Source organism: Argentina anserina, chromosome 5 (genome assembly GCF_933775445.1).
Source record: "Argentina anserina chromosome 5, drPotAnse1.1, whole genome shotgun sequence".
NCBI classification, from domain to species: Eukaryota; Viridiplantae; Streptophyta; class Magnoliopsida; order Rosales; family Rosaceae; genus Argentina; species Argentina anserina.
Genome location: NC_065876.1, coordinates 27,524,162 through 27,548,445, shown reverse-complemented (window position 1 = coordinate 27,548,445; position 24,284 = coordinate 27,524,162). Strand labels below are relative to the sequence as shown.

The following is a 24,284-nucleotide window of genomic DNA, read 5'->3' as shown; positions in this document are numbered from 1 at the left end:
CAAGAGGGGAGCGAACGACGGATTTACTTTAGGTGTTTGCAACAATTGGAAACGCCGTAACTTTTGAAGCATATTCACATCATGACTGCGGTTACAAAACTGTTCTATTGTGGCATTTGGCATCTCTAAATTAAGAAAATTTAATTCTAATCCATTTGATCAAATCCCATTCATGACAAAATTTTAGTTTGTGGGTCATACGATGCCAGCCGAATCCACTTTGACGAATACATTACATGCTTCCTCATTCCTATCTCGCCTCCGTCCAGAAAGCCATTGACTGACAAATCAACAATTACAGCAGCAACTTATGCCAACAGAACCATTCAACTGAATTTGCCAATTTCCATCTTCTTTTTAATAGCCTTCTGACCATGGTATATAAATGAATCCAATATTCCAGACACAGTAAAAACACCTGAGAAAAAAGAAACACGGTTTGTGCATCAAAACAGTAAGAAACGAAAGACACCCATAACAGCGATGAAAAATGTATGAGCGATTTCGAGACCCACATTCCACATGGATCAGATATAACTGACAGAAAGGACTCTCAAGAAAGTACCATGTTGCCAAGGTTCCAAACAAGTTCTCAAGAGTTGAGGTGATTGATTATACTCAACCACAAAGTTAATACAGGTTCATATAAAACGCTATATATACATACAAGAACAAACAATAATGGATGGAAACTAGGAGATTGACAGTGCAAGAATACCGGGAAGTTAGATAAGGATGAGAAACATTTAGTAATTACCTCCAACAATGGCGCACACATTTGTCAAGAAGTGTAAGAAAGAAATGTGCTCCTCTGTGAAAGTTACCTGGAACAAGCAAATCAGCTAAATGAGACACCAGACCAAAAAAACCCATCGACAAAAGTGACCTAGATATAAAAAAAAAACTTCCTGCTAAATTGGATAAGCAGCAAAAACCCACCTTTATCGGGGAAAGGTCATAGAAGAAAAACACTCCAGGAAGGAACTGAATGTTGCCGAATTCTGTACCCCTAAAATGTTCAGTGACAGAGAACTGCAAAAATCCAATTATAAATGTAAATGTTATATTCTGCTAGCACACAATAAAATTCAAGATTTTGGGGCACCTGCTATTCTATTTCTGGTTTGAGGTACGCACCTGATTTGACTGGATAGTGTGCCCACTGACATCTGTGTACACAGTAGGAACAACCTGCAAAATACAAACTCGGTGAATCATCATGCAGTACCAAAGTAATTTGCTTGAAATTCTGAATGTTATTATTAAGACAAAATCAACGGGCACAATTGTGTACAGTCAATTTCTAGATGCAGACCATGCAAAGGGGCACTGTCTTCTATCCCAAAAAAACAATGTGGTGAAAGCATGTACCATAGCTAAGAGAGAAGAGACGCAGAGGTTTATTAGATTTAGTAGAAAAGTTGTCCAATAATGAGCAAACTTGTTAACCTTAAAATTTAATTCTTTCCCTTTACTATCTATAACATATTCTTTGCATGCTTGTAGTGGTTGGGCAGATGTCCAATCATATCAAGCATGCAGCTGAGTTGACACCTAGCTTTTTTTCTGCTTTGATAGATCATCCTTCGTTTCAAACCAAGAATGGCAGCTAAGGCCATTATAAAGAAATTAATAGATTGAGAGGATATCAATCCCTAATGATATCAATTTTCCTCTAAAAATTAAAATTAAAAATACTGTAAAAAAAAAGAACAAAGATTCTATTAACAAGCAAGAAAGTTGAGACAATATAATGCCCCTTTCATCGGAAAAGAAAAGAGGCATAGATTTTTGCCGGACCCCGACCTTGATAAAGTATTGATACATCCCACTTGGGTTGTCCTGAGTCCAGTGCACCCTGAAGATTAACCAGTAACATATTAGCATGCACATGCACATATTAGTATCCAATGTGTATTAAACAAATAGCCACCACCTAGATGAATTCAATAAATTCTAGAAGAAAGGAGGAGCGGAGCATACCCATCAAGAGGATTGACAACACCGGGGAAATAGTTTCCAAAAGACAGTCTATTGATTGTGTGACTTATCTGTGTCATATAACACATTCATTAGATGGCTTCTCCAACAAAGAGATTTTTAAAAACTTGCATCAAGAAAAAGTAATGATATATAACTTCAGCTCTGTATATTCATTATACATACTGGGTGTACAGAAATAATTTATAAAAAATGTCATAGATCACATCTTACATTGAAACTATCCTTTTGAAATGCCAGCAAATCATGTACATGAACATTAGATTGTTGAAAACTTTTCCCAGGTGCAAAATGGAAGTTTCCAGCCACCTTATTGACTTCCAAGAACCCATAGATATTGCATCCCTCACCTTCTTCATCTTTAATTCTTTGCAAAAACCCTTCTCTTTTGCACTGTCATGCCACACATGAAAACATAGTGTTATAAAATTAGAAATACCAATCAGCATGTAAGGGACCGAGTGGGGAAGAGAAAAGGTCCATGTACAGGGACCACAGTGATAGGACAAGAAAATTGGGAAAAATCCAAATGACTTGTGCATTATGATGAAACTATCACTATTAAATTTTCAGTATGCATCTCATCCCCAAAATAATACGAATCACTGCAGCTTGATACTACTAGATTTATCAGATACCGTACACTACCCATTATAGTCGCATTCCTCTGGCTATACAACAGACTACTGTCCAATCACCAATACTCAAAAGCTAGCCCATCAATAACTTTGCAAAATATGGTAGTAGCTAGAAAGGTCCAACTGCTAGGGAAAGCTAGCACATGGTTTTAGATCCAACTGCTTATGAAAGGTATTATATTTGGTATAAATGACTATCTAAAGTCAAAATTTCAGAAAAAGGGAGATGGAGGAATAGGATTTTCAGATATAGGTTTTAATAACAAGAATTTAGGTTTACATAACAAGAAACAGGGGAATTTACACAATATCTCAATCAAATATTCATATAATGTTTGAACCAAATATGACCCATACAGGAAAATATATCCCAAACATATACTTTACACACACAGGCATGTCAAAATCAAAGGAATAAAATACTATTATATTTTTAGCCTGGATTAAGCTCTTAATCTCACAAACCTGGTCAAGCAAATCTGGATTTGAAATGGCCCAGCCTTTCTTCCGGTAAGCTTCACGGACCTCTTCACAGTTATTACAACAATCCTCATCATTCTGCATTAATTTGAAATGGAGACCAAAAGAGACGTAAGAAACCCGTAACAAAACTTCCTTCGAATAAAAGATAATCAATTACAGACCAACTTTTTCGCTTATATTAGTAAAGCCTTGTGATAGCCCCAGAATAAAATCCAAAAGGAAAAAGATTTCTACAACTTGAATTGCACGAATCCCAAGCAGAACGAATACACAAAGATACAGAAGTGCGCAGTTGGAATGGAGAGATAATGACAAGCATAACTAACTGATAAAACACCGATGTACCAAGACGTGCTGAGTACATTACCTCTTGGAATAAATAAAGTCACAAGTCTTAATTATATAAACTATACATATATATACAATGATAACATGGAAAAGAAGATTACAAGCATTTTAAAATAATTGATTCTTCAAAAAATAATAATTTATGCCACCATATTGGTATAACCCATTAGAAATCCTCACTTATTGGGCATATGATAAATGATACTTTCTTAAAAGCTCCCACTTCCAATAGAATATCCTATTTTCACCCCCTCAACAAACTCAACCTTACCCTTTGCAGCCCGACGTTCTGTTTCCCACCCAAAATTCCCACCCCCACCCCCTATCTTTCTGGTTTAGTGCAATCAGATAGGATATGATTATATATCAAAATATCTTAAGTTCATTGGAGTGATTTGACCATTGCTATACATCATAACCGGTACAATACTTGAAAATACAGGACGGATTGCTGCGTCCTTTATACTTCACCAACCCACAATATATTGAATAGATATATATAAAAGCTTCCACATTTATTTAACCCAACGAACGCATAATCCAAACAAACATGCTTACCGCTTCTGCACCATAACACGAGCCACAGTAGGTCTCATTGTGCTCAAGTCTGCCACCATGCCTCTGTAAAGGCTTGTCAATCTGTTACAATCAAGAAAAAATAAGTACAATAACAACAGAGTAAAAAGAAAGAAATGACTTTGCTGAAATATCAATAGGAGAGCAAAACAATTTAACTATCTAGGATAACCTCTTAGATAAGTTTGGTAGTTCCAAAGATGTATCAAAATGTAATATATTAACAAAATTTTGTCAGAAAATTGTGGTTCAAAGTTGAAAAATGCTATTACTTACCTTGGGAGCACCAATTCCATCTGGTTTTGATTCTATAACATTTCCATGGGAATCTAATCTTTTTTTGATAATGTCATGTTTCTGCAAAGTCAAGTAAGAAACAGAATTTACAAACCGAGTGACAAACTCGACTAAAGCACAAGAACACAAGTCTACAGCACAATCGCATGTAAGAATTTCAGTGCGCCAAATAATGTAATTCTCAATACGTACAACATCAAGGTGCTGCTCTCCACTAATGTCCATGGCATCAAGACTGAGTATCGAACAAGGAAGCGCAGCAAAGGTTACATCAAACTGCACTTATACAAGCATATATATAAAACGGCAATCCTTAGCTTAACTGAATCACAATATCAGAAAACTAAAATCGGGCGATATCAGACGAAACAACATTACATTAATACGCAGCGTTTCTCCTCTTGAAGTATCCACCACAAGCTTCGTCTCCGTCACGGCATGTAAATACAAGTCTGCTCATTCCACAAAATCAATCAGCAACAAAAAATCGACAATCCGAAAACAATTCGACTTTCAATAACAACAATTTCACACAATCATCTCCCAAATGCAGGCCAAAATCAACTCGAAAACTCAAAACTCACAACACTGCACAATTCAAAACCCTAGAATCCAACAGATCTTCAATCAAAGCACACAAACTAGGATCAAAGCTTAGGAATCAGTAAAAGGAAGAACGTACGAAGCTCGGAGAGGAAGAGGAGGAGCATAACGATGGAGGAGGCGAGGGTGATGACGCCGCCGGAGAGAGTACGGCTGTAGAAATCCTCGTTGATTTTGGGGTAGGCGTCCAAATTGCGGAGCTTGTTCATCATATTCTCCATGGTTTCGCGCCCTCCGGCTCAAACCCTAGAGATTGATCGGGGTTTGGATCTTCTGCGACTCGATCTAGGGAAGAACCTAAGGAAATCTAAAAGAGATAACTGAAAATGAAATTGGAAATGGAAAATAAAATAGAGAGGTGAAAGTTAAGAAAGACCCCGTTGAAAATTGAGAGTGGGATTGGGGAGAAGAAATTGACGAACGGGGCGTCTGAAGTTGTGGCCTTTGCTTTTGGCTTTTTTGGTTTTGGTTGAGCAAACTTTCAATGCCTGCTTTTCTTGTTTGGTTCTTTATTAATGTTTTTTTTAATATTTCTATTTTTTTTTGTGTGAAAATGTTTAAATTTTTCTTACCAAATACCTTAATACCTTACTCTATACTCTAGCAAGAGATTACTGGCCATAAACACATGCGGAAATAACTTGCAAATACATATTTAATTTTTTTATAGAAAATACGCAAGAGTGATGACAGTGAGCGGTTACGATCAGTATGTTATGGTAGCTAGTTGGTAGTTATTTGCAGAGAGAAGTGTGGATAATATCTAAAATATTTTATTTTGATTTTGCTATTTATTTTTATACCCCTTAATTATTAAAAATAAATTTCAAATTAACATATGATACAAGGATGTATGTGTAACTTCATGTACATTTTAGTTGACAAACCATGTTTGCTTTATTAATAGTAAGATGACGGAGCTCTTCTTATATGATATAATATTATCAGTAGATTATGTAATTTTGTAGGAGAAATTCTTCTAAATTATAGTTGATGTAAAGGGCTTAGCACATCTATGTAGGAATAGGGCCTAAAGGCCTAACTTTAGGTAGATAATGCCAAGACGGTTTCTAATACATTTTAGACGTCTATATCTATTGTATTATGTAGTAGGAAGAATTATGAAGGATGATGATTAACTATTGAATCTCTCTTGTTCTTCTTCTATCCCTATTCTGATAATCTTGTTCTTAACGTCTGGTATCAAAGCCGCTATGGTTCCGGTAACACAAAATCAATTCACTTCCCAACCCTCCAATATACCTACTTCCACCATCAATGTTCCACCTCTTACGTCCTCGCAATCTTTTCCACTGCTATCTTCACCTTCTTCTTCATCTCAACCTAGAAATCAAACTCAACTACAAATTGAAGAAATTCAAAACGCAATTACCACTTTGCATGAAGAAATGCAGCAAACCATCACTACTCGTAACTAGGTCTGGGATCGGTTCCAAAATAATAATTTTTTCCTGGAACCGGAACCAGAATCGGAAAAGAAAAAGCGGTCCGGATTCAGTATCATTTTTTTAAAACCAAAAGGAACCGGAACCGGCAAATATAGTGTCAGTTTTTAGATTTTACAGTTTTAAAAATTCACTGTAATATTTGTTTACCTCCAAGCCATAAACAATACCTATATAATAAACCAACTTCAAAATGTAAATACAGAACGTCAGCAATATCTCTAATACAATTACCCAATGATCAACAATTAACATATTTAATTATCTAAAATAGAACATAGAGAGTCCAAACCTAGGACAATTTGGATTTTAGGGAGTTATAGAATAATAGAGGAAGTGGGGCAAAGAAAAATGAGGAAGTGAGGGCATAAGGCAAAACAAATAAGGTTTTTTGTTTATATAGTGATCAATGAGAGTGTAAGAGATAAATAAAAGAAAGTGATGAGGGAGCGGCGACAAAATACGTTTTTGTTTTTGTTTTTGTTTTTCTTATATAGTCGTGAGGACTCGGTTCTAACAGTTTCAAATTATTTTTAAAAATAAGAACTAGAGTCAAATCGAACTAGTTGTTTCGGTGCGGTTCATCTAGAGTTAGTTTTTTTTTTTGGAATCGAATTGATCATTTCAGTGTTGTTCAGACGGTTCTAAATTGTTTTCAGGTCTTAAGTCCCGGGCCTACTCTTGATCAAAATCAAGCCTCATTTCATAACCAAATTTCTACCCAACTTTATTCCCTTCAGAACACACTACTCCAAGCATTGACATTAAGTTAATCACCAAATCCTCAAGACTCTCTTTCTCAATAGTAGTCTGGTCTATACTTCCACCATTAATACAACCAATGCCCTAAATCCTCCACCACCTACTCTTCCGCCGTCAACTCCTCCACCGACAAATCTTCCGCCAAATAATCCTCCACCAACTAATCCACCACCAAACAATATTTCTTACTTTATGACTTCAAAATTTGATTTACCGCAATTTAGTGGCGATGATGCATTCGATTGGTTAACTATGGCTGAGCGGTATCTCAGGTTACAACGGATTCCTCCATATGAATACATAGCAATGGTAGATTCTCACTTTGGTCTGGATGCTTGCATGTGGATGAATGCCTTCAAGGAGCACAATCCAATGGCTGCTTGGCATCAATTTGCTTCTGTCTTTCTGGAGCATTATGGGGCTGGAGCAATTATTGAATTTCAAACTGCATTGTGCATCTTCAACAAACGACATTGGTAAATGATTTCATTTTAGCATTTACTAAATTGTCATGTAGGGCCTATGGTTGGAGTGTTGGACATACACCTATTTGCTACCTATGTTTCTTGGGGGGTTGAAACCAGAGCTTCGATATGATGTTGAAGCTATGCAATCTCAAACTTTGGTGATGGCTCATCGATTAGCTCGATTGTATGAAGCCATACTCGCAAACATAAAGGCTTATTATGCATCTCGTTCTTCTATTTCGTGGTGTGCTACTCCGCCAGGCACCAATATGAACCTGCAATCTTCTCTCAACCATCTCAATCACTTCAAATATACAAAGGCCAAATTATGATTCAAACTTTCTACATTTATCGGCACGGGAACAGAGAAAACGACGGGCACAAGGTTTATGTTTTTGTTATTATGAAAAGTGGTCCAAGAATCATGTTTGTACAAAATCAGTCAATCTACTATTAGAATCTACAACCTATGATGAAGATGGTGCATATGCATATCGTTAGAAGGATAAAGGGGAACAAGTTATGTAGATCGTTCGGCAATCGAGGTCAGTTTTCCTTTCAAGGGGCAGTATTGATGAAGCTCTTCTTATATGCTATAATATTATCAGTAGACTATGTAATTATGTAGGAGAATTTCTTCTTGATTATAGTTGATGTAAAGGGCTTAGCCCATCTATGTAGAAGTAGGGCCTAAAGGCCTAAGTTTAGGTAGTTAATACCAAGACGGTTTAGACATCTATATCTATTGTATTCTAAAGTAGGGTGAATTATGAGGGATGATGATTAACTATTAAATCTCTCTTGTTCTTTTTCTATCCCTATTCTAATAATCATATTCTTAACATATTAGCCAGATCAGGACAAGAGATTAAGAAGAGAGAGGGGAAGGTATAAAGAAAGTGAGTAATGTATGCACAAAAATTAGGGAGAGTGAATTCATTTGGAGTTTCCAAAGAACTTTTTTTTAATAAAAAATTCATAAATTTATCTATTGTTCATTTGTTTCGCAAATGTGAGAAGTGAACAACTTTTATTTCATGATGCTTACTTTCAGCGAACCGAGATAGAGTTCTATGGTGGAGTTGTTGAGAAAAAAAGAGAGAGTCATATGGGTGTGGACCTTCGATTGAGTAAATTGACTTTTAAAACATGTGTCAATGGCTAATTCGCATACTCAAAGTGTTTTTGAGTAGCATTTGTATGTTTAGTAATTACTTTCGAGAATGTAGCATGTACTTACCTAAACATGGATTTGCATGACAACTCAAAGGTAGGTGCCACTGTAGCTTCCATGTTATACTTGACAACATCCTATGCGAAAATACCACACATAATTAGTTGAAAGGTTTATTGAACCAAATCAAGCGCATTTTAGTTGAAATCACAAATGCAAAGTTACTATGATACTTGAACATACATGAATCACTTGTTTATCCGAAGTTTGAAACTGAGCCTGGATTTGCATGGATATAATATGTTCAAGTTTTGAGTAGATCGTTCTTGTGAATTGATTAAATGCGCTCCAACTAATGTTATCTCACTCTATAGCAATGCATCAATTAGATCACTAAAGCCAATTTTAGCAAAAGAAAAGCCAGACAATCTAAACTCTTACCTTAGAGCAATCAGATATAATTAAAAGTATATTTTCCTCCAAAGCGGAAATAAGAGCAGATACTTCTTGTTCTATCACTTCCTTTAACATGATTGAAATGTCCTTGTTCAAGAAGTCACTCATTCTCTTTAGTTCAACATATGTATCCCGAAGCTGTTGTTGCATACACCCACAAAGCAGCATTACTAGACTTCAAAACATTGTCCAGAGCAACCTCTAATAATCCTTGTACTACCTCATCCATATCAGCCTCAAGTTGTTCGATAGCTATTAGCTTCTCTATAATTTGTTTTTGACACATGGTTTGCATAGCCATTAGTTGATCTTTCATCTCTTTTAGATATTCTGCATAGTCATTAGCTGCAAGAAAGGATAATGAATAAAAAAGTTCACACCATAAACATGCAGTAGTATAACTACAAGGCTTCCCCAATTTCTTTTTTCACCTGAGCCATTAAGACCTCCACCATCAACACATGAGTCAACTCATCCTCTAAATTAGTTTCATCATCGGACAAAATAGTTTCCTATGTGATTTAGTAGTCAAACACAAGAAGAGAAAATCATATCTATAATCAATTAATTTTTGTGACAAGCAGATCCCAGTCAAAATACAACCGGAGAAAAGCACTCTTATCAATAAATAAGGCAACCACATAATCAGTTGGTGCAAAATATAAATGGGCAGTTGCATAATCAATTGGTTCTTTTCACACTGTTATATATATATATATAATTCTATATGAATGAGTTAATTGATTAATACTCGCTCCCGCATTATTCTGGTCTTCTTAAGAAATCTCATTCACCTTCTTTTTGTGATGATCATTTCCCCGCTCTGACTTTTTCTTATAAACAAATGGGTTTCTTTTACACAATAATAAGCTTTTTTTGAATTCAAGGAAACACTAAGTGATTGATTCCTTCCTCAATTTGATGCAGGACAAGATCATTTTTTGTTTTTTATTTTATTTTAGGTGGAGATTAAAAGTGGTAATATGTGCAAACAGAGATACCAAAGAGGTGGTCTAAAAAACCCTACATGGTAGGTTCTTTAAATACCCAATTTAACTTATCACAATTACCAAATTTCCAAGATCAAGAGCATATGTTCAACCTACCCCAACTCAAAAATTTAGCAAAAATCACATTTTCAACCATTAATATATATTGTCGTATTTTCAACTTGTAACTAACACTACATTGCCGTATTTTCAATTTTTCAACTTAGAGAAGTAAGGTTCGAAACATCAGAGGGACTAAGCAGAGGAAAATAAACCAACACCCTAAATTTATACTGGGCCCTAACCATGTTGCTCCTTAGATTTAATCATACTGCTTTGTGAAAATGACATGCGATTAAAAGTATAAAATAATGGTGACATCATAAGGCCATAACCATATGCGTAGAGAATTTCTTTTTAGATTATAAACCAAAATAAAAATTCAGAACAAGGTGCTTAGATTCACATATGAGTGTCAATTCTCAAATACAATAGAGAGTCCGAACAAAAAGTCAAAAGTAATAGTACGGGTTCTCTGAACCACCATCATTATCCACCAAAACTACATGAGTTATCATTATATATTTTTATAATTATAAATACATATATATAAATAAATTAATATTTAATAATTTGAATCCACCTAGGAGCTAGGAGGTATATGTCCGCTCAAGTATTGATTATCGCTTTTTTGAACCTTAGTTAATAGAAAAGATAATTAATGAGAAAAAATGTTCAAATCATAAACATGGATTGAAGACATATTCAAATGGCAGAAGCAAAATTATGGAGAAGCCCCAATTTCGTCTCTCACTTGAGCATTAAGACACGAGTAACTCATCTTGCAAAGCAGTTTATTCATCAGGATGAAAATTTAGGAAAAAAGAATAACTTAATAAATTATGCACAAATTAAGAGTTAAGTTTCTAAAAAAAATAATATTAAGCATTAAGTTTGACACACACACACACACACACACACACACACACACACACACACACACACACACACACACACACACACACACACACACACACACACACACACACACACACACACACACACACACACACACACACACACACACACACACTCCCTCCCTCCCTCAGTTTGAACAAACTCTTTATCTTTCTCTCTCGTAAATATCAAGGTAAGTAAAAACAAAAATGTAAATGTACACTTATGTAAAAGGAGTATGTTCAATTTGACTCAGTGTCTACTCCCTCCCTCTCTTCCTCGATTTTCATGCATGTATCAAGTTCTCTCTCTCTCTCTCATGAAATTCAAGTACTATATATAACCTCATAGCTGAAAATAGTATTCTCCACCATATCAACATCCAACGTGAAGAAAAAAAAATCATTATCCATCAATTACTCGTGACAGAGATTGACGGCCACAAGCTCACCCCCAGAGCTATTTTGGCATGAGAGAGGTACATACATGCAAGGAGTGATGATATTTCTTTGGTAATTTAATACTCTCTTTCGATTCTTTCATGAATCATGTGTACGAGTGTACATGTTTGTGGAACTTATGTAATTTATGCTTTTTTTTTCTTTTTAATGCAATTGCTTAACTATTTCTATGTGTTGTGTTCATTGTTCATTTGTTCAGTTTGAAGGAAAAGATATTGAACTGGTTGTGAAGGAACTCCAGCAACCCGGGTTGACCAAACTTATCAGTGATGGGTTTAAGTTGAAGAATGTGGAAATGATGTGATTGTTGGAGTCGGTCATCTCCAACTCCCTTAAATTAAGGGCTAAATGCATTAGGTGAGGGCTAAAAAAACATTGTTAAGGACTAAAGCAATGTCTTTTTTAGCCCTTAACAATGTCTTTTAGCCATTTGAGTAGAGAGCAAATATCATTTGTTTATTCAATAGGTCCTTATAATTTATCAACAACATCTAATTTTAATTTTTTATTAATGTGATTAATTTAAATTGTGATGATTAATACAATTAATTTAAATTTTGATGATTAGTACAATTACTTTTATGTTTTGTTAATTAGTATAATTAATTTTATTTTTTATGATTGATACATTTTATTTTAATTTTGATGATTAGTACAATTATGTTAAGTTTATTAGTACAATTAATTTTAATTTGTATTGATTAGTATAATTAATTTTAATTTTGATGATTAATACAATTAATTGTAATTATGTATTCAATAAATTTTAATTTTAATTGGTTAATTCTTTAAATTTAATTTTGAGGATTAAAATTAGGAATGGATTAAAAAAATAATCTATTTTTTAAGGAAAAAAGAAAATTATGCATGACAATTTCTCATTTTCTTCTAAAACTTATCCCATGTACTCAACTGAAAATCAACAAGAAATTAATGCCAGAGAGTATAAGAAATCAAAGAAATGTGCATAGACAGAAAAGAGGGAAATAACTCTTACCACATAAAAAAAACCAAATAATGATATTTTAAATGTTGGCACCCGCGAGAAACGTACCGAAAAACACAAGGGGAACAAAGGCTGAAATTAGCCATCACTGCTCTTCACAAATTTCTGAAGCAGAGTAATTGCAGATGAAGTTAGTATGGCAACTGATATCAGAGCACTACTATAGACGTTAAGTTGACAAAGGTACCTCCTCAATCCTCACCCTATCTCTTTCCTTGTCAAACCAGTTCACCAAGTGCCAAATGGAGTTCTGTACCTTTGCATGATCAGTGTATATCTGTATGATTTCGATTTCTTCTTCAAATCCATATAGGAGATTCTTCTTATTTAACAAGACATCCAATCCTCACAAGCTAGGAACTGAAATTAATATGTGAAAACAAATATTTGAGACCGATGGAGAGAGAGAGGGGACGGCTGATGGAACTACCAGTTGATACACTGGTGGATAACTGGATATGCAAAGGGGCAGGAGATTGATCTGTTTGGTGAGATTTGATCTGGTATTTTGCAGGAATGATCTGTTTGTTAATTTTTAGACAGATGAACTTTTATATTTGGTTACAGGCCAACAATGTGAAACTTGCTGATGAACTTTTGTAGCTCTTACATTTTTTTTTCTTATTTTTACTTTATTCTTAAAGATTAGTAGATATTTGTTAAGTTACTTGAAGAATCTGGTATCTTGTACTCATTTAGGATCTTATGTCTCAAAAGATGAATAAGAATGCAAATGAATGTACATGATGTGATCAAAATAAATTAACTGGAGAAGGATTGGAAACGCGAACCTCAACTGCAGTTATTTCTCAAAGAGGTTATAAAATTCACCCAAGCAACTGCAAAAAAAAAACGGATTGAGGAAATGGAACAGTTCTTAATGCTCTTTGTTACTTTAAAGGATAAGGTGTGAAAACCTTCAAAACTTCAAGAGTCAAACAGTTGATTAGTCTGCACTTTCTTCTCATTTATATTTAAGACGTGGGAGAAAAATATATAAACACCAGAAAATTCTTCAACTCACTTCTCTGTGTCATTTTCAATTCAATAAATGATATGAACAAGCTGGAAGTTTGTTAAGACTTTAGAGATAAAAGACACAAACTTCTATACCAAAGTCTTCTGAAAACTGTATAGAATGAAAAGCGAAAGATAGAGACATCGAAAGACCTTTTATATTTGAACAACAGCTACTAAAAATTCACTACTGGTATAAGTTCATGAGATTTTTAAACAAGAAAGAAAGAGAACACCGTATCATGGGTTTTTCATCTTGTTATGATAAAACATGTCTCCTAGCATGTTGCCTAATACTGTATCTTCATCTAATTATATCTCCAAACCAAGTAGCTTCTGCTTTTACAGAAGCAGAGGCGCTTCTCAAATGGAAAACGAGCCTTCTAAACCACACACTGAACAATTTCACCTCGTGGAGTTACCTTCCCGGAAAAAAAAAATCAAGTCCATGCTTTTGGACTGGTATATCATGCAACACTGCTGGAAGTGTCAGCAGGATGAATCTGACCAATTCTGGCATACAAGGTACGCTCCGAGAGTTTTCATTCTTGTCCTTCCCTAATCTTGAATATCTCGACTTGAGCATAAATAACCTCTTTGATGCTATCCCACCTCAAATCAGCTTCCTTTCCAAACTCGTCTATCTTGATCTTTCTAATAACCAACTCAACGGTTCAATCCCAACATCTGTAGGCAATATGACAACCCTTACTTCTCTCTTTCTCGGTATAAATGAGCTTTCTGGAACTATTCCTAGTTATATAGGGAACCTGAAATCTCTCGTGGCTCTAGGATTGAGTAATAATGATCTCAGTGGTTCAATTCCAAAAGTACTAGGCAATCTGACAAGCCTTACAGTTCTCTATCTTGGTGTGAACATTCTGTCTAGCACTATCCCTTCTGAACTAGGAAACTTGAAGTCTCTGGTGGAATTAGGCCTGTCAGACAACAACCTTTCGGGTTCAGTTCCCACTTCCTTTGGAAACTTTAGCAAATTGGAAGTCTTGAACCTCTTAGGCAACCGCCTTTCTGGCTCAATCCCCCAAGGATTAGGAAATCAGTCGAAGTTGACAAACTTGCAATTGGGTGATAATCAATTTGTTGGTTATCTGCCCCAAAACCTTTGCAAAGGTGGATCACTCACATCCCTTTCTTTCAGAGACAACTATTTTATTGGCCCAATCCCCAAAAGCTTGAAAGCATGTAAGAGCTTACGTAGATTCCGTCTTGATGGGAACCAGTTGACAGACAATATATCTCAAGACTTGGGCGTGTTTACGAATCTTGTTTATGCAGATTTCAGCAACAACAACTTCTATGGTGAAATCTCGCAAAACTGGGGACAATGCCCGCAGTTAGCAACACTATTAATGGCGGGGAACAGCCTTACAGGCAGTATACCACCTGATCTCGGAAATGCAACCCAAATGCAAGAGCTGGATTTTTCTTCGAACCATTTAGTTGGAACAATTCCAAAGGCCCTTGGAAGATTAAATTTTTTGCTTAAGCTGATGATGAATGGCAATCAACTATCTGGAAGTATACCATTAGAATTTGGTTCCTTTGTGGGTTTAGAATACCTTGATCTTTCCTTTAACAAACTAAATGAGTCAATTCCAGGCATTCTAGGGAACTTTCTCAAATTAACATGAATTTGAGCAACAATGAGTTCGGACAAGAAATTCCATTCCAGTTGGGGAAGTTAGATCATGTGTCCGAGCTAGACTTGAGTCATAATTCACTTCAAGGTAAGATACCAGCAGAAATGAGCAACATGGAGAGTATGGAGATCCTCAACCTTTCCCACAACAATCTTTCCGGTGTCATTCCGACAAGCTTTGGAGGCATGCGCGGATTATCCTATGTAGACATATCCTACAATGACTTGGAAGGTCCCCTTCCCAAAAACAAAGCATTTGAAAATGCTCCACCAGAGGCAGTACAAGGAAACAAAGGGTTATGTGGCAATGTTCTTCTTTTGCAACCCTGCATTAGAAGTAGCTCAAAGAAGAATCACAGACTGATATTTCTAATTACCTTCCCATTTCTAGGAGCACTTGCACTTCTATTTGCTGTCTGTGTATTTTCTTTTTTAGCAAAAGGAAAAAAGGATCAACATACGGAAGAAAACATGGATGCCGAGATGATTCCTTCTGAATTAAATTTTGATGGGAAGTTGATGCATGAGGAAATCATAAAGGCAACAGAAGATTTTGATCCCAAGTATTGTATCGGAGAAGGACATGGAAGCGTCTACATAGCTAATTTGTCATCTGCAAACAAGGTGGTGGCTGTGAAGAAACTTCATCTGCTATTCAATGATGAGAAGAATCTTCAGAAGGAATTCTTGAATGAAATAAGGGCATTAACTAACATACGGCACCGAAACATTGTGAAGCTTCTAGGTTTTTGTTCGCATCAACGACACTCATTTTTGGTGTATGAATATCTAGAAAGAGGTAGCTTGGCCACCATTCTAAGTAAAGATGATGAAGTAAAGGAACTAGGGTGGGGTAAAAGGGTGAATATTGTGAAAGGCATAGCTCATGCCTTGTCTTACATGCACCATGACTGCTTGCCACCAATTGTGCATCGTGACATATCGAGCAAAAACATATTGCTAAACTCTGAATATGAGGCTTCTGTCTCAGACTTTGGCACTGTAAAGTACTTAAACCCAGACTCGGCTAATTGGACTGCCCTTGCAGGCACATATGGATATGTGGCACCAGGTAATATTGATCTCCATCTTTTATTTGTACCGATAAAACATTCAATTCTTTTCACCATTGTCAGAACTAATTTGTTTGAATCAAACAGAAAATTGAACATGTCCAATTATTGTTGAATATTTTGTTTAAGCTTTTATTCATCATCAGCTGCAATATCAGTCCATCAAGTGCCAGTTCTGGATGTATTGGACAAACGCATTTCCGCTCCTACACATGAAGTAGCAGGGGAGTTGCTCTCTATTATGAAGACCGCATTTGCATGCTTAAATCTCAGACCACGATCTCGTCCAACTATGAAGCAAGATTCTCAACACCTCTCAACTCCAAGATTGCATGTGTCGAATTTAATATCTATGATAACATGTGGGGAATTGCTTGCTCTTAATAGTTAGACGACCTCAAGACTTTGTCCCGTCTTATCTTATTTTTCCTCAGTGCCCTAAACCCTAAACCTCCTCTACTTGGAGCAATATCAAACGTTTGCTTATTGTAATAAAACATATGGAGGGATATAGTTCAACTGTATGGTCTGGGATTTGATATTTGCAATTGATTTGTGTTCTGTTTTAGACCATTCTGTATTGAAGTTGCAGGGGAAGTGCTTTTTATTGTGCAGCTAGCTTTTGCCTGCTCTAATGGTAAATTAAAATCTCGTCCAACAATGAATCAAGTAGGTATTCAATAAAATCTAATCACTTTCCTTTTTGTATTCAAACAATTCTGTGTGACATATAAGTGTAAATATTCAAGGGCTGAAGGCTATGCATGACAATTTCTCTTTTTCTTATAAAATTATCCCATGTACCCAACAGAAAATCAACAAGAAAATTAAGCAAGAGTGTATAAGGAATCAAAGAAATGTGCATAGACAGAAAAGAGGGAAATAACTCTTACCACATACTAAACACCAAATATGATATTTTAAATGTTGGCACCCGCGAGAAACATACCGAAAAACACAAGGGGAACAAAGGCTGAAATTAACCATCACTGCACCAAACAAATTTCTGAAGCAGAGAAATTCCAGATGAAGTTAGTATGGCAACTGATATCTATCTTAGCGCTAGTATAGACGTCAAGTTAACAGGGGTACCTCCTCACCCTGTTACTTTCCTTGTCAAACAAATTCACCGAGTGCCAAATGGATTTTTATACCTTTTCATGATTAGTGTATGATTTAGATTTCCTCTTCTAATCCAAATAGGAGATTTTCTTATTTAACAAGACATCCAGCCCTCACTAGGAACTGAAATTAATGTTGGAGAAGAGAGATCCCACATCTAAGAAGTGACAAAGAAAATAAAACTTATAAGTGGGTGGATAATAACCAATTGTACCGAGGCCTTTTGTGATTAAAACCCAACACATGTGAGGTGGTTAAGTTGAGACAATATCGGTACAGTTGGTCCACGGGCCACGCTTGTCGCTGTTTAACATGGTATCAGAGCGGGTCACTCTCCAGTCGCGCCTCCAATCTGTCGTGGGCCCGAGTTTGGTGCCACTTTGTCATGGGCCCAAGATGGGTGTCATTATCATGTCATCGGAGAGTTTCCGATTGGATGGTCACCAAGTGTCGTTGGTTACTGGACCTTGGTTTATTTCGTCCCAGTATGTGGGATGTTAATCTGTCACGTGCAAACCTAAAAATTATGTTGCACGTGAGGGGGCGTGTTGGAGAGGAGAGATCCCACATTTAAGAAGTGACAAAGAAAATAAAGCTTATAAGTGAGTGGATAATAACCAATTGTACCGAGGCCTTTTGTGATTAAAACCCAACACTTGTGAGGTGGTTAAGTTTGGACAATATCGGTACAGTTGGTCCACGGGCCACGCTTGTCGCTGTTTAACAATTAATTCGTGGAAACAAAAATTTAAGACCGATGGAGAGGGAAAGGGGGCGGCTGATGGAGCTACCGGTCGATACACTAGTGGATATTCTTTTGAGACTGCCTGCAAAGTCAGTAGCCTGCATCAAATGTGTATGCAAGACCTTGTTAAAGACAGTGAGCAACATCTCCTTCTCTACACTTCACACGCGTTTATGGGCTGCCGTTGCTGATCAAGTACCTCAAAACATAAGTCGCTCTCGCAATGAGAATGTATTGGCTTTGCAATCACTGAGATACAAGGACAATACCTCAACAAAAGATATACAACCACTGTCTCGTCATCCACTGCCGCCTATGTGCGTTTTTTTTTTCCGCAACATTATTTGCTTTGGATTCTGCTTGACTGGAGATTCCATGTTAGTTAACTCTCTTGGGGAAAGGGGAGTTCAACGGCTGCCCGAATGTATTTCTGCCAGACAGGAGAGATTTTTCCCGAGTAAATCCTGTTTATTGGTTTGGTATGGGATTTGATGATAAAACCAGTACATACAAAATTTTATGTGTTACTTATGAAAGAGATGATCAAATTAGACATAGAGCAATGGAGTACATGTTCTTGTATTGGGTACAAACTCGTGGAGACAAATATCCTCACTCCCTCCTCGTGAGTTCAGTTGGATATACATAGACGAGATGCCGGCATGCGCAAATGGAGCTGTGCATTGCTGACAGGAACAAAACATGATAGAATAGAGAGAAGATTTCTGTTGGACCCCTACTCCTAACTCCTCCCGCATTGCAACAAAGCTCGAAGGAGGACTACTTGGACTCGAATATGAGTTTGTTTACTTTGAAAGGCTGTTTAGCCATTGTGAGGACAAAGAGTTCCTGGTCATTTAGCAGTGGTAAGATGAGGAATATCAAGATATGGGCGTTGAAAGATTTCGATCAAGAAGAAAAACTGTAGGAGATGTACTACAATAACAAGATACCAGACTGTTTCCCTTCCGAGTTTGAATATCCTCTGGGGGAATGGGAACATGTCATGTATTGCACGAGTAACACTCTTCAGGAAATCTATGTTTTCTTTGTAGATGTAAGATCTGGCTTTGTCAACCGTGTAGTATACCCATTAGGTGACGTTACTGTAGCAGCCTCAACAGTTTTAGATGACTATCTACGTATGTACAATTATCCTGAGACCTTTATTCCTTGAAAGATTACGGTGATTTGGAGGAAGCTTATCAAGTGATTACCTGACTTTAAGATATTATGGCAATTTGGAGGACTAAGTATATTCAAGATTATAGAGCTTCTTTGCTCTTTTGTTGATTTTTCTTTTCTTTTTTCTCTATGTTTATTAGTTGGTATGGTGTTTGATGATCTTGTAGTGCTAAAGTAAAAAAAAATTATAAATCAAAACTGACTGTCACTGTTTATTTTAGTAAACTTTAGTAAACACAAGAACAGATGTGCACCTGTGTCCAGCCGCGGGTGTCACAATCCCGAAATTTCAAGTGAAAGAACTCGAAATCGAAACCATGAAAAACTCTAAAACAATCTCAATTAGTTTGAAATCATATTATAGTTACATCGAATCGAACTGAGTTCAAAGTACGACTCAATAGATTTGATTATTACAAAACCAGTTTATAATTCAAACATTATAACAAATGGGAATGCAAAATCCGCTCAGTCCTCACCACAAATCGAATAATCAAACTTCGACAATCTTCAGTGAAAGCCCTCTAATTCTGCTAATCCGCACCTGCAGAACTATCCCCTACACCATCAAATAGGTGCACCGGGATTGTAAACACAAACCCGGTAAGCTTTGCAGCTCGTATGAGTAAATCAACAGTATAACACACATAGTAACCAAAAGAAGATACAAATGACATTTAAATATAAATGCACTCATAAGACATAGGACGACCCATCTAGATGTCCAGTAATATCTGTAAATATGTGTACTCATGAGACATTGGGCAACCCATCTGTTTACCCAAATTACATTTATAATACGGGTACTCATGAGACCGAGGTACTCATATGTTACCCTTCATGCACTACGCCATCTGATACTGGGCAACCCATATGTCACCCAATATCACAAAAATATGGGTACTCATGAGACCCAGGTAACCCATCTGTTACCCTTCATGCAGTATACCGGCAGACAGGCTAGAACTCTAACTGAATCGTAATTGTCACCCGGCTAAGGCTAAGTTCCAATACTGCCAACACGTCCGAAGACAGAAAACAATCCTCACATTACTCAAAGTTAAAACCACGTACAAAACAATCCTCACATGTAATTGTACAACAACCAAGCAACTCATGCTTAAATAAAATAGATATTGGTGCTATAAATAAACTCATTTGGAAATAAGAATATGACAGTATGTAATATAGCAACCCATATATATGTATCGTATTTACCATTTATATACATACACAACCCACTATACTATATACATGTCATAGTTCGGTCTTTTAAATAAAACGTAATTATAAATCACCGTCAATGGTAGACTCGTCATTGTAAGATTTACTCATCTTATTTTCCTGAGCGTAATTTTCCACAATACCGAAAGCAATCCTTCACTTGTTTTGTCGATCACCTAGTTGTATAATAAAGTGGTTAGAGACATTACGTAAAACCTCAGATGCCAAATCAGCACTACTGTTTACTGTTGAGAAAATTACGGTTTTACGTAATTATTGTTCACATAAATATTATTCATGTATTACTGTTCGTGTAAATACTATTCATGTATTACTGTTTATGTAAATACTAATCACTGAATTACTATTCTGAAATTTACTTTTACAATTACCATACATAAATTATTTTTACTTTTTTACTGTACATAAATTACTTTTTATATTAATGTATGGAAATTACTTTTACAAAAATTACTGTTCGGAAATCATTGTTCACGCGCCGCCCACAGTAACAGCGCGTGGGGCTCACGCGCCTCCTCCAATCGTGCGCGTGGCCTGCCTACGACCACCCAAAACCCACTCATTTCCTCTCCTCCTCCTTTCCACGGCCTAATGCTGCCTCTGTATCACTCCACTCGCGCTCACGCGCCACTCCACCACCTCCTGCCAAACCCATCAAAACAACACACATCTAACATGAAAAATGAAGAGCATGAGGAGGAGATCACAACCGTACCTTCAGCTTGTCCAGAACAGGTCGGAAACCGCCGCAATCGCCGCCACAATGTCTCGAATCGAGGAGAGGAGATCGGAACTGCTGCAGCTCGATTCAAGCCTCACCGTTGGTGGAATCATATCGAGGAGGAGGAAGGAGGGCTCGTAGTCGTGACCCCGAGCTCCTGTGACGCCGTGCTTCGTCGGCGCTGCTGGTGCTCCGCCTGGGGTGAGTCGCCGTCATCACCGGTCGACGCGTTATGGCCATGCGGTTCCAATGACATCGGCGGTGTCGTGCACGGTGGCCGGTGGAGGGAGATCGCCGGAGAGAGAGGGGAGGAGACGAGGGAGAGTCGGGGGGGGGGGGGAGGAGAGAGAGAGGCTGCGGGGTGAGAGGGTTTCTTGTTTTGGAAACTAGGGTTTTCCAAACATCTCCTTTTATACAATTTCCAAAATCAGAAACCAACTTTCGTCGACAATAACGTTCACGTACGACATCTGATTAAAGCACGTGAAGTGTCCACGAACTCGTATCGATGAGCTCTACAACTTTTGTGAATGAAGTTTTCAGAGACGAGCGACGGAGTAAAAGTCGACTCCCGTGTCGCGAAACGTAACGTTTTTAAATTTTAAATTCCCGAAGTCGGTTCCATTTCGTTTTGACATCGTCGAGAGAACGAAAAATGTGATTTATTCAATTTTTCAAGTTTAATAATTTACATGAACACATACAATTCGAACCCGAAAATTCTGAGTAGTACAGCGGGGGAAGTAAAAAACACTGGGATGTCTTAGATGAAGGTGCAGGGGAAGTGCTTTTTATTGTGAAGCTTGTTTTTCCCTGCTCTAATGCTAATCCACAATCTCGTCCAACAATGAAGCAAGTCTCTCAGCAGTTATCAACTCAAAGGTTGCAGCATTTGTCCAACTCACAGCATACCATTACATGCGGTGATTTGCTTGGTGTAATTGGGTTGAAAGCATCAGAATGAGATTATCCTCGTACGTCTGTTAACTATTCTTCACTCTCAGTGGTTCAGTACGTGGTTCTTAGTGAGACTTTGTGTTATATGTTTTAGTTCCTACTTCAATTAGAGAGCTTTATACAAAAAAATATTTTCCCTTTCTGTATTTTGTTCTGATTATAGCAGAGTGACATATAAGTGAAATTTATATTTGTTTCAATTTGAAGGACAAGATATTGCGTCAGTTTGTTAAAAAAATCAAGGGATAAAGGCTATGCATGACAATTTCTTCTAGAACTTATCCAATGTAACCCAACAGAAATCATCCAGAAAATTATGCAAGAGAGTTTGATTCCTCAAAGAACATGTGCATAGACTGAGTTGGCTGACCTAACATACCAGGGCTAGCCATGACGCCAGAGGTGTCCTTGTCGATTCTAACTTCACTATCATTCTATCTTGTTAGACCTACAATTTTTACACTGCGCGCGCCAGACTAAACTTAATTCACGGCATAAGAATATAACTGTGGATTTAATCTGGCCAGGAAAAAACAGAAAAGAGGGAATTAACTCTAACACATATATAGCAAACACCAAACATGATTTTTCAATTATTGGCACCCGCGACAAGAATACTAAAAAACACGAGGGAAAACAAAGGCTTTCATATGAATTTGTTAAGTACATTTCTGAAGCAGAGTAATTGCAGATGAAGTTAGTATAGAAACTGATATCATAGCACCAATAAGTAAACATTATGTTTTCTTTATCCTCAGTAATAACTGGAATGAGGAAAACATTATGTAATGTGGCAAGGAGTGCTCATTTATTTCTGAAAGGTAACATGCATTTTGTGTAACTATGACTTATGTGTAAAGCTGACCAATGGACTATGTGGTGAATATGTAAGATTTTTAAGGTTCAGACTAGAAGGCGAAGCATGTGATCTACAAATAAGGACTCAAAGGTTTTCCTGTACTTGCACAATAAAACTGTGCTATAAATCCCAGAATTGGGGCTAGTCGTTAAACTAGCACCTTCAAATTCTTACCCAGTACAAGTGATTTACATACCAAAGATTTCCCTAGAAACTGAGGACAATTTTTTATAATTGCACTGTAACGACCCTAAAATTTCGAGCCTAAAAACTCAAAATTTCAAAGTCGTTAGAACACCAAAATAATCTCAATGAAATCGAAATCATTTAACGTGCACAGCGGATCATCACTGAGTTCTCAATACAACTCAGAAAAACCAATTATTACAACCCAAACTTATAATTCAACATTATAACAATTGGAAATGTATAATCCTCACAACAACCTCACAAGATAGTCACACCAAATCCTCACACAAGCTGGAGATAAATAACTTCAAGTCCTCTGAGCAGTCCGTCAAATCCCGCTAATCCACACCTGCGGAGTTATCCATTACACCATCGAATTGGTGCACCGGGATTGTAAACACAAACCCGGTAAGCTTTACAGCTCGTATGAGTAAAATGAAAATAAAACTCGCATATTAATGTATATACGAAAATCCACAAATCAAACAAATATAAATGCACTCATGAGTCAATGGACGGCCCATCTGGTTGTCCCAAAGAAATATGAAAAGAAGCTCTCATGAGAAATTAAGTAACCCTTCTGGTTACCCAAATGCATTTATAATACGGGTACCAAGAACGCTGGTACACATCTGTTACCCCTCTCGTAATACACCGCCGATATTGGATAGCCACCCGCTACCCAACATCCAAAACAATCTGAGTACCCATGAGCAGATAACCACCCGTTACCTCACATGCAGTACTAAGGCAGACATACTAGAGCTCTAACTGTATCGTAACTTTCGCCCGGCCAAAGGGTAGGTTCCGACTTGCCAAACACGTAC

General features: G+C 36.9%; 1 protein-coding gene and 1 pseudogene across 1 annotated transcript; one reads left to right on the top strand and one right to left on the bottom strand.

Moving 5' to 3' along the window:
- Nucleotides 1–50: 50 nt before the first annotated feature.
- LOC126795228 (uncharacterized) lies at nucleotides 51–5,424 on the bottom strand. Its single transcript, XM_050522073.1, has 13 exons — nucleotides 5,026–5,424; nucleotides 4,722–4,795; nucleotides 4,536–4,619; nucleotides 4,323–4,403; nucleotides 4,029–4,109; nucleotides 3,105–3,197; nucleotides 2,215–2,394; nucleotides 1,984–2,051; nucleotides 1,807–1,858; nucleotides 1,138–1,191; nucleotides 940–1,032; nucleotides 758–824; nucleotides 51–418 (listed from the first exon to the last, which is right to left on the bottom strand). Exons 1-13 carry the CDS (start codon nucleotides 5,165–5,167, stop codon nucleotides 327–329), a joined length of 1,161 nt encoding a protein of 386 aa, XP_050378030.1. The 5' UTR covers nucleotides 5,168–5,424; the 3' UTR covers nucleotides 51–326.
- Nucleotides 5,425–14,057: 8,633 nt separating this feature from the next.
- On the top strand, nucleotides 14,058–16,939 carry LOC126795223 (MDIS1-interacting receptor like kinase 2-like; annotated as a pseudogene).
- Nucleotides 16,940–24,284: the final 7,345 nt, after the last annotated feature.